Source organism: Narcine bancroftii, chromosome 6 (genome assembly GCF_036971445.1).
Source record: "Narcine bancroftii isolate sNarBan1 chromosome 6, sNarBan1.hap1, whole genome shotgun sequence".
NCBI classification, from domain to species: domain Eukaryota; kingdom Metazoa; phylum Chordata; class Chondrichthyes; order Torpediniformes; family Narcinidae; genus Narcine; species Narcine bancroftii.
The window spans coordinates 251277653-251289711 of NC_091474.1; the positions used below are offsets into that span (position 1 = coordinate 251277653).

The 12059-nt window shown below is 41.6% G+C and overlaps 1 protein-coding gene across 4 annotated transcripts in view; it reads left to right on the plus strand.

Annotated features, from left to right (window-relative positions):
- Positions 1 to 12059, plus strand: part of ppp2r5d (protein phosphatase 2, regulatory subunit B', delta) — a 207381-nt gene that overhangs the window by 124794 nt on the left and 70528 nt on the right. For all 4 annotated transcript variants that reach the window (XM_069887946.1, XM_069887945.1, XM_069887944.1 and 1 more), the window contains exon 7: positions 10535 to 10665. In XM_069887946.1, coding sequence (XP_069744047.1) covers positions 10535 to 10665 — 131 coding nt within the window. The remainder of the gene's footprint in view (positions 1 to 10534; positions 10666 to 12059) is intronic.

The following is a 12059-nucleotide window of genomic DNA, read 5'->3' on the forward strand; positions in this document are numbered from 1 at the left end:
GAGTGCCGTATTAAGGTCGGTGCGTGGGTGGGCGAGCAGGGTAGCCTTCGCGAGGACATCTTTTGCGGCTTCAAATACTCTGCTGGCCTCTAGAGTCCAGACGAGCGTCTTGTCCTTGGCCGCGATGCGTGCAGCGCCTGGAATAAATTGGTTATAGAAGTTGACCATACCTGCGAACTCTTGTAGCCCCTTGAGGTTACCCGGGCGCGGGAACTCCCTGATTGCGACGACCTTCATAGCAGCTGGTGTAGTTCCTTCAGCTATGATGGTATGGCCCAGGAACTGCATGGACTCTTTCCCGAACCGGCATTTGGCCGGGTTGATTGTGAGGCCAAAGTCGGCCAGCCGGGAGAAGAGGGTGCACAGGGTGAGACTTGTGTTGTGCCCAGTCTCTGCTGGCGACAACAATATTGTCCAGATAAATGAACACAAAGTTCAATTTTCTTCCCACCATATCCATGAGGCACTGGGAGGTCTGGGCTGCGTTCTTGAGCAAGAAAGGCATTCGTAAAAATTCGAACAGGGCAAAGGGGGTTTGGGGATGTCCTCGGCACTGGGATTTGATGATATCCACACACCAGGTCAACCTTGGAGAACACCCTTGCGCCATGCAGGTTGACCGTAAAGTCCTGAATGTGAGGGATTGGGTAACAGTCAGGTACTGTCTCATCGATAATTTCCGCAGGGGCGCCAGCCACTGGAAGCTTTTGGGACCATATGGAGCAGCGAGGCCCAAGGACTGTCGGAGAGTTGAATGATCCCTAGCTCCTGCAAATGCACCCCATGGTGTGGTGAAGCAGCGGAGAACTGCGGCTTGAGGAGGGACGGGAACTCGTCCAGGATGCGCTGGAACTCGTCCTTGGGTGCGCTGACTGTGGCCATCTGCGGCTGCTTTGTGTGGGAGGCATTGAGACGAATGGATTGGAAGGTGCGGGCATCGACGAGTCGCCTACCTTGGGGGCCTCAACCAGGAGCCCGTGGGCGAGGAGAAATTCGACACCCAGGATGAAGGTTCGGAGAGACGAAATGGTGAATCTCCATGAGAACTTACGCTGGCTGAGCTGGAAGTGGACGTTCTTGGTACCGTACGTTCGGATCTCTCTGTCGAGTTGGCTGCCCGGAGTGGAGGCCCTTGAGGTCGGATCTGGGACTCGGTGGCTGTGGCCGGTATGACACTGATCTGGGCCCCGGTGTCGACGAGGAAGCGTCGGCCATTGATTGCATCTCGCAGGTAGAGAAGGCTGTGTTCTTGGCTGCAGCCATTAACAGCGGCCGGCCTGGTCGTTTCCCTGGAACGAGCAGGGCTGACGTCACTTCTGAGCCTTGGCTCCCCAGCGTTGGTGGAAGAAGCAGAGGCCTGAAGTGGATGGCTTGCTTCTGGCTATGCTCTTTGAGGCCCCTGCAGTGGCTGAGTGTTCCTCCGCAGCGCTAGAGGAAGGCTTGGCGTGGTCATGCCCGGAGTTCGTAACCCGTTGGACTGCTGAGCCCTCCAGGAATCGTTCAAGCCATAGCTCCTGAGCTTTTTGAGTGACCTTCCTGTGATCGTCAAAGCTCTCCTGGGACAGTAACGGCCAGATCTCTTCGGGCCTATGGTCGAGGAAGATGTGCTCAAAGAGTGGGCAGGCGGTGTGATCACCCGTGAGCGCGAGCATCTCATCCATCCATGCGATTGGAGTTCTGTCTTCCAAGGCGTCGAGGTGAAGCATCCGAGCGGCATGCTAGCTCCTGGAGAGGCCGAAGGAGCCGGTGAGCACCGCTTGATGGTCCCATACTTGTCTTCCCGGGAGATACACTCGTTTGGCAGTGGCCTGGTCCAGGGCGGTGACCACATGATAAAGCTTGGTCGTATCTGATGAAATCTGGCAGAGATGAAACTGAACCTCTGCGTGGCTGAACCAGGTCTCAGGCTCCTGTACCCAGAAGTCAGGAAGCTTGATGGCTATAGTGTTGATTGAGGAGTCGTTCACATCAGCTTCAAAGGTGTTTGAACCTGTCGGGATCACCAATGTAGTGATGGCTACTCTCTTACTGAATAACTCCACAACCAAACGGGTTGAGTTAAGTGAGCAAACTGGTTTATTGAGGTCAGCCTGGCTGTTCTTATTCTCCCAGCCCGGACCTGGCTGAGAACCGCGCCGTGAATCCGGACATCATCAGGGCATCACGTGGGCCACAGAACACAGGCTTCTAAGCTGGTGCCGAGGTCGGGAAGAAACCCCTGATGGCGCCATTGTGGCCGGCTTCCCCCCCTCCCCCCATGCGTGACATGCGGTGCCGGTTCACCTGCTTAATTTTTTTTTCATTACAAAAAACAAAAAAACAAATCCCCCCCTCCCCCCTCCCTTCCACAGCATGAATCCACACACTGTCAGGGTTTACAATTCATAATGATCGTCAAAACTTTTCCATGGGTAAGTCACTTCCATTTATACTGTAGCAGCATCTATTATTATCCTTTTTATTATTCTATTTATAATTATAATCGGGCCCCTATATGATCCAAATATGGCCGCCATATCTTCATAAATGTGTCATATTCTTTAAGTTATATGTAAGTTTTTTCCATAGATATATAACTATTAATCTCAGCATGTGCTATATGTAGAGGGGAATTGGATTTCCAAGTCATGACAATACATTTCTTAGACACTGCAAAGGCTATTTTAACAAATTAAATTTGAAATTTGGTTGGTTTATAACTTCAGTGAAGTTGCACAAAAGATAATGCTCCAAGTCGCCTGTGAAGGCCACCCCTGTTATCCTTGTTAATATTTCAGTAATATCCTGCCAGAAAGGACTCACTTTCACAAACGACCACTTAGCTTGAGGGAACATTTCTATTTCTGTCCCACACCTAAAACATTTTTCCGATATTTCAGATTTTGATTTATGCAACTTCTGAGGTGTGAGATATAATCGGTGTAAGAAATGAAATTGCACTAATCCAGATCTTGCATTTATAATTGATGTCATCCTATCCAAACACCAATCAAACCAACATCTTTCAATTATTGCAGCACCTTGATCAGACTCCCATCTCTCTCTCTCTCTCTCTTTCTCTCCCTCTCGATCTCTGTAAACCTGGTTTCGCACTTTCATTTTGGAGAGCTTCGTCGATCTTAGTTATAATTTTAGATGTATTCCCAACCAAATTGTTCATTTCATTTCACTAATTTCAGGTGGGGCCAAACTTGACCCCATTTTTCTCTTCTGAACAATCTTAGCTGGAGAAAACCAAAGTGTCCCATTAGACACTCCATATTAATTTCTTAATTGTTCAAAAGACATGAGATCCATCCATATAATAAGCATCAATATATCTTTGTTTCTTTATCATAGCATGAATTCAATATTTTGTTACCTGGATTCATAGGCCAGCAACACATATTTACCTGGTTTCTTTTCTCAATACACTCATTTATTTCTTTTCATATGTATTAATATAGGGTTGTCTGGCTTTTTTGTTATTAACTTTGCATTCCACTTATAAAGTTTTTCTATTGAATTCACTCCCATTCGTATCCAAGAAGGGGGACCGTCTTCTTCAAGAAATAATGCTAAAAATCTTGCTTGTGCTGATCGATGGTATTTCTTAAAGTCTGTAAGTCTAAGTCCTCCAAATTTATAGTCCCATGTTATTTTTATCCCAATGAAATTCTCGGCACAATGATTTAAAGAATTTCTTAGTGCAATAGGCAATGATTGAAAGAGATACTGTAATCTTGGCATCGCCTTCATTTTCATACAATTTACTCCTCCCACTAGAGTAATCGGTAGGTCTTTCCATTTCTGTAAATCTTTCTCTTTTTCTCAAAGAGGAATGTAATTAAATTTAGATAAGTTCTGCAAATTATTATCTGTCATTATTCCTAAATATTTGATTCCATCTGTCTTCCATGTAAATCTTCTACCTTTTTGATATTTTGCATAATCAAAAATTTTCAATGGCATTATCTCACTCTTGTCTATATTTATTTTATAACATGATATTCTTCCATTTTTATAATGTTTTAATTTTCTCAAGGATTCAGCTGGGTCAGACATATATAGCAGCACATCATCAACAAATAAACTAATTTTATGTTCTTCCTCTCCAACTTTGAAGCCCTTAATGTCTGGATCTTTCCTTAAATTCTCCACCAGTGGTTCAATGGCTTTGTTTTTATTGCATTTATCATTCTAGATGACTCCTGACTTTAATTGCCAAGATAAAACTTTATGTGGCCAGTCTCCTAATTCATAATATTTTTGTTTTGTGTTTAATTTTTTTTTCTGTTTTATTCATTTGTATTCTGTTATATTTTAATTATTTGATTCTCTAATAGTCTATATTTTTCTTGTGACCCTGTTCTTTGATATTCTTTTTCCAATTTTGTTCCATCTTTCTCTGGACAATCCAGCTCTGTAGCATATTTTCTCAAGATTTTTTGTATAGGAAATAATTTGTCCTCTAAGATAAGCTTTAAGCCATCACCAGCTCTCTTGGGTCCGAGGGTCCAGTGATCTCTTTCAAAGTGTAGTTTTTCTCTGAATTTGTCTTCTCCCAGCATTCATGGGATCCAAGAAGTTCATCGATCTCTTCTCTTGATTCCTTTTTTCATTCCAATAATTCAGATGTTATTTTGTCTGCTAAAATTCTCCATGTGGTCAATTTTGTCCAGCAGACCTTGTCTGTCTGACTCCCATTGCTTCACATCTTTCTCCAAAGGTTTTAGCTTATCTTGTGTTTTTATCTAAAAGTTTGCTTGGGTTATTCTTTCCATTAAGTCTTCCAATGATTTATTTAATTTCAGTCATGTCTATCATTAAATTTTCAACAACAAATCAGTTGCTCAAGTTTTCCATTTTCTCCAGGATAATATTTAGTTCTTGTCCTGACTCCCCAGCTCTGCCGGGGTCCACTGGTCCAGAGGCCATTTTTGTGCCGCACCCTTTCAGGCTTTCACTTGATGTTCCTGGGTGAGTAGAAACGTCTTCATTTTTTTTTTCTCAGCTGCCTTGGTTTCTTAGTAGTTGTTTTGTCTATTTTTTCATAAAATAAAATCTTAAATATAAAGTTTTAACTGTCTTTTTGATACTCTTCACAGAGAGTTTAATCAAAATACATCTGTCTAGGTCCTTCACATGGCCATGCTGCCCACTTAACTCTAAACTTAACTATGCAGGGGGTGTGCGTGTGTGTGTGTGTGTGCGTGTGTGTGTGTGCGCGCGCATTACAGTTCAGGCACAATTCTGAAGAGATGATTTTAAAGTTCAGAGTTTTTAAACCGTTCAAAAGTTCTTAAACTAATGAACTCTTGTAGATTTGCTTTCAGAGAAATATTTCTTTATACAAATTTCTTCTTTGGCTTGGCTTCGCGTACGAAGATTTATGGATGGGTATGTCCACGTCTGCTGCAGGCTCGTTGGTGACTGACAGGTCCGATGCGGAACAGGCAGGCACGGTTGCAGCGGTTGCAAGGGAAAATTGGTTGGTTGAGGTTGGGTGTTAGGTTTTTCTTCCTTTGTCTTTTGTCAGTGAGGTGGGCTCTGCGGTCTTCTTCAAAGGAGGTTGCTGCCCGCCGAACTGTGAGGCGCCAAGATGCACGGTTGGAGGCGATATCAGCCCACTGGCAGTGGTCAATGTGGCAGGCACCAAGAGGTTTCTTTAAGCAGTCCTTGTACCTCTTCTTTGGTGCACCTCTGTCTCAGTGGCCAGTGGTGAGCTCGCCATATAACACGATCTTGGGAAGGCGATGGTCCTCCATTCTGGAGACGTGACCCACACAGCGCAGTTGGGTCTTCAGCAGCATGGATTCGATGTTTGCGGACTCTGCCAGCTCAAATTACTTTTTCACAAATTCCCCTCTCTTGCGTGGAGGTTTCAGAACTGTGTTTCACATGGTGATTTTGCAAACTTAGGCACGAGTCAGATGAAGTAACCATCAAAATGGTTATGATCCAGAAACAAGAATGATCTTGCTTTCTTTTACCCAGAATTGGGTCAGTCACAAGTGGCTATTACAATAGCCACAGCATCGTTGCTCTTCCTGGACATCTCTTTTTTTTTAACTTTTTTATTTTTCACACCATAAATCACAATAGCCATGATATACACTTTTTCTTTTCCACACATTTACAGTGACTTTTTCTCCCTCCCCCCTCCCTCCTCCCAAGCCACCCCCCCACCCCCCCCTCTCATCCATTTTAGGTATACAATCTAGGTTGCATTAATTCAGTTAGACAATGTTGTCATTCAACAAAAATACACCAGAAATTCTACTGAGTCCATTCTTTTCTTTTCTTCTCCTTCCATCAACTTAGGTAATGTTTGTTCCCGGTAGGTTTTCGCTATTGTATTTAATGTAAGGCTCCCATACTTGTTCGAATATTTCAATATTATTTCTTAAACTATATGTTATTTTTTCTAATGGAATACATTTATTCATTTCTATATACCATTGTTGTATTTTCAAATTATCTTCCAATTTCCAGGTTGACATAATACATTTTTTTGCTACGGCTAGGGCTATCTTGACAAATCTTTTTTGTGCATCTTCCAAGTCAATTCCAAATTCTTTATTTTTTATGTTACTTAGGAGAAAGATCTCTGGATTCTTTGGTATATTGTTTTCTGTTATTTTATTTAATATCTGATTGAGATCATCCCAAAATTTTTCTACTCTCTCACATGTCCAGATTGCATGAATTGTTGTTCCCCTTTCTTTTTTACATCGAAAACATCTATCAGATACTGTTGGGAGCAAGAGTCCATCTCAAAGAATTTCACTGCATTTTCTGACTTCAGATGAATATGGTTGAATACTTAAAATGCAGATTTTAAAATGTTTCTAATCACATGGCTCGCTTTGATCAATAATGGTTTTGTTTGAAGTTCACCTCTTCCAAAAGTTTTTTTTTCTATTCTTTTGATCCCTTTCTCTCCCATTCTCTAAAGGAAAGGTTATCTGATTAGTTGATTTTGTGTCAATATTAATTTTGGTAGTTGATAATTTGTTTTTTTCCTTTCTACGTGAATCTTCTTCCAAATGTTGAGCAGATGGTGCAGTACTGGTGAATTCCTATGTTGCACCAGCTTTTCATCCCACTTATATAGTATATGTTCGGGTACCTTCTCCCCTATTTTATCTAGCTCTAATCTGGTCCAATCTGGTTTTTCCCTTGTTTGATAAAAATCTGATAGATATCTTAATTGTGCTCCTCTATAAGAAATTCTTAAAGTTTGGTAGCTGTAAGCCCCTTTGTTTGTACCATTCTGTTAATTTATCTAGCGCTGTCCTCAGTTTCCCCCCTTTCCATAAGAATTTTCTTTTCCTCTTTGAAGAATTTCTCTGTTAAGTGAATTGATAATGATTGAAATAGGTATTGTATCCTTGGGAAGATATTCATTTTAATGCAATTTACCCTTCCTATCAGTGTTAGTGGTAAATCTTACCAATTTTTGAAGTCGTCTTGTAATTTCTTCATTAATGGCTGATAATTTAATTTGTATAGATGGCCTAGATTATTATCTAGTTGAATACCTAGGTATCGGATTGCTTGTGTTTGCCATTTAAATGGTGATTCTTAAACTTTGTGAAATCCGCATTATTCATTGGCATCGCTTCACTTTTATTTGCGTTGATCTTGTACCCCGATACTTCTCCATATTCCTTCAATTTCTTATGTAATTCTTTTATTGATAATTCTGGTTCTGTTAAGTATACTATGACTTCATCTGCAAATAGACTGATTTTATATTCCTTCTCTTTAATTTTTATGCCTCTTATTTTATTTTCTGTTCTTATCAGTTCTGCTAAGGGTTCTATAGCTAACGCGAACAGTGAAGGAGATGGTGGACATCCCTGCCTAGTTGACCTGCTTAATTTAAATTGGTTTGATATATATCCATTTACTGTCACCTTCGCCAGTGGTCTCTTATATAATGCTTTAATCCAATTAATATATTTCTCTGGTAGGTTGAACCTCTGTAGTACTTTGAATAAATAATTCCATTCTACTCTGTCAAAGGCTTTCTCTGCGTCTAAGGCAACCACCACTGTTGGCGTCTTGTTTCCTTGTACTGCATGGATTAAGTTAATGAATTTACAGATATTGTCCGTTGTTCGTCTTTTCTCAATAAATCCAGTTTGATCTAGTTTTACTATTTTTGGTACACAGTCAGCCAATCTGTTTGCTAATAGTTTAGCTATTATCTTATAATCTGAGTTGAGTAGTGATATTGGTCTATATGATGCTGGTGCTAATGGATCTTTCCCTGTCTTTGGTATTACTGTAATTATTGCTGTTTTGCATGAATCTGGTATGTTTTGTGTTGTATCAATCTGGTTGATTACTTCCAGGAGAGGAGGAATTAATAAGTCTTTAAATGTTTTATAGAATTCTATTGGGAGTCCGTCTTCTCCCGGCGTTTTATTGTTCGGTAGATTTTTTTTAATATATCCTGTATTTCCTCTATTTCAAATGATTTTATTAATTTGTTCTGCTCCTCTTCTTGCAGTTTTGGTAGTTCAATTTTAGCTAGAAACTCATCTATTTTGTCTTCTTTCCCTTCGTTCTCCGTTCGATATAATTGCTCGTAGAATTCCTTGAAGTTTTCATTGATCTCCGTTGGGTTATTTGTAATTTGTTTGTCCTTTTTCCTTGATGCCAATACCGTTCTTTTAGTTTGTTCTGTCTTAAGCTGCCAAGCTAGTATTTTGTGCGTTTTTTTTCTCCTAGCTCATAATACTTCTGCTTTGTCTTCATTATGTTCTTCTCCACCTTGTATATTTGTAGTGTTTCATATTTTTTTTTTTTTGTCCGCCAATTCTTTTCTTTTTGTTGTATCTTCCCTTGTTGCTAATTCTTTTTCTGTACTTACTATTTCCCTTTCCAGCTGTTCTATTTCCCGATTGTAGTCTTTCATCTTAGTTACATAACTTATTATTTGCCCTCTGATGAACGCTTTCATTTCATCCCATAGTATAAATTTATCTTTCACTGATTCCGTATTAATTTCAAAGTACATTTTAATTTTGCGTTCAATGAACTCTTCCAAAATTTAACAAGAAAATGTTTTCGGGCTGTCTGCTCAGACCAACAAGCAGAATGGCTGTGTGTGTACACATGTGCTTCTGAGCAAACATCCATTGTCTCAGAACTTTCAATAGCACAATCCAAAATTCTTACTGCCTTGAATTAAGAGACACTTTGTCTCCAGATTACCTCTCTTATCTGATAACACAAATGTGTGATGTGTGTTGGTCTTTCCCTTTCCCTGTTTCCAACCCCATAGTCTTTACTAAATATAAGACACTTTATAATTATTATAACATTATTCTGTAACAGGAGAAACCAGTGACTTAGGTTTTCTGTGTGTCTTCACCAGAGGCTTCATAAAGCATTCCAGCTGCAGTGGGAAAACTAACTTAAAAATGGAAATCTTTGAGGCTCAAGCAGCTGTGAAGTGAGAAGCAGTTCCACAGAACTGGTGGACTAATGATGATATAGCATTTTAAAGTGTGAAGAAAAAGTACGGGGTGGAATGTAAGAAACAAGAATGGAAGCTGGAATGTACTGGGAGCCAGGCAACACAAATGGCAACTCTGTGTGCCTTGTGGCAGGCAGAAGGCAATTTTGTGTAATATTTCATGTCCTATACATGACAATAAAAGCGTTTTGAATCTTGAAAAGCTAGTTGTTCCAAATACAAACACATCTACACCTATGATGCAACCAAAGGGCTGCTGGTACACAGCTTCAGAGACCTGGATTTGATAATGGACTTCCATAGTTGCCTGCACAAAATTCTCCTTGTGGTCATATGGGTTTTCTCCAGGTGCTCTTTTTTTGGCGCACTGAAGATGTGAGTTGATAAGTTAATTGGCTGTTGTAAATTGTCCCTAAAGTGGAGGTGAATGATGGCCATGAAGGACGTTGAAAAAATAAATCGAGGTTAATGCAGGATTATTGTAAGTGGATGCTGAGTGTGGACAGTGGGTCGAAGCATCTGTATTGGTGGTATGTGACCTGAATAAGCCTGCTACAGAGACACTGAACAACCAAAATGTTCTTGATTCTGCAGCTGCCCAATCTGATTGGGAAAGAGAAAATGTAATGGTTCTATTTAAAGACAGAGGGAGAGGAAAATGAGAACGCATCAATCAGTTCTCCTTCATTTGGGGGCAGACAATTCCTTAACTGACAATTGAAATATTTTGTATAGGAAATACTGTAAAACTAACTCATTGCAGAACAAAATTTTAAAATAGAACATAGAGCAGCACAGGAAAAGGCCCTTGGGCCCACATAACTTACTAAGCATGATGCCACGTTGAAATGAAACTCTCCAGCTTGCAAGTGATTCATATTTTTCTGTGCCCTGCACATTCGTGTGTCCATCAAGAGACCTCGTAAACACCAATCGTTCTTCAAGTTTAGAGTTTTATGTATTGTTCACAATGACATAACACTTTGAACAGTCTTACAGATGCTCCGTTGTTTGTAAAGGATGCACATCAATCACGAGCTTGGTGATCTTTCTCCCTCACAGCTGTTGGAGTTGTTTGACAGTGAGGATCCGAGGGAGAGAGATTTCCTGAAGACAATTCTTCATAGAATCTATGGCAAATTCCTGGGCTTGAGGGCTTACATTCGGAGACAAATCAATAACATATTTTACAGGTAATGTGCATGACAGTGCTTTCAGGATATTTGGAGAGGAGCTTGTATGGATCATTAAAAAAAGATATTCAAACTATTTTAATAATATAATTTTAAGAAGTATGCAGCGGGGCCCCATTGGGCAGCACGGTAAAGCTATGATCATCAGTTATTCATTTGTTGAGAAAGTTTGATGCACCGGGCCTCCCTGACCTTGCTTCCTTGGGCACTCGGGCCCCCTTGAGCTTGCTTCCTTGGGCACACGGGCCCCCCATCGCCTCACACCCTTGGGCATGTCTGCCCCTCTCCTCCTCCCCCATCGTCTCACACCCTTGGGCATGCCTGCCCCTCTCCTCCTCCCCCATCGCCTCACTCCCTTGGCCGTGCCGGCCCCCCTCCCCTGTCACCTTGTTCCCTTAGGTGTGCTGGGGCCTCCCCATTGCCTCACTTCCTTGGATGTGCTGGGGTCCCCTGTCACCTCGCTCCCTTGGGCGCACCAGCCCCTCCCCCCCGTCACTTCGCTTCCTAGGGCATGCCGGCCCCCCTCCCCTGTCACCTCACCTCCTTGGGTGCACTGGCCTCCCCCCTCCCCAGTGCTTTGTTACTTTGGGTGCATTGGCCCCCTCCCTGTCGCCTCGTTCTCTTGGGCGCACTGGCCCCCTCCCTTGACCTCGCTCCCAAAGACGCGCCGGGGACACCCCTCCTTTGACCTCACTCCCATGGATATGCCAGGATACCCCACCGACCTCACTCCCATGGACGAGCCTCTCTCTCCCTTTGGTATCTGCTCATTAACTGCTTCTTTCTCCCAACTCTCCTCATCTGTCCATCATCTTTCACCTCTCTCTGGTTCACCAATCCCCTCCTTGCCTCTGACTGACCCATCGCACCCTGTCTTTGTTCTTACTATCTCATCTCTGCAGTCTGTCTTGGTGAATCGTTCTGACCTACAATGTGGATAAATATTTCTATCCCACTGATGCTGCTTAATCTACCGAGTTTCTCTAGCAAATTGCTTTTTTGATCCATTTGCATTTGTTCTGTTATAAATGGGAAATTTCTTGTGTAACTTCACCATTCACCTTCTACTGGAAACTTGATTCTTCATCACCAACTCAATCCCGCACACTCAGTCCATCATTTGTTTGATTTCTTCTGAAATGTCTTTCTGTTCTCTTCTATGTTATCAAACCCTGATGCACCTGTGATCATATAACCTGCTTAATTTCTGTATAATTAAAAAATAAGACTGCTTGGTTTCACATTCGGTTTGTCCTTGCACCTTGCCCTTGGGTAAAAGTGTTTTAAATATTGGAAATCCATTCTGAGATAACCTTTCATTTTTGTGCATTAATTACAAAGTACTTGATTTCATTTGTTTTACTTGTATCAGTATTTGCTAAACTATATAATTC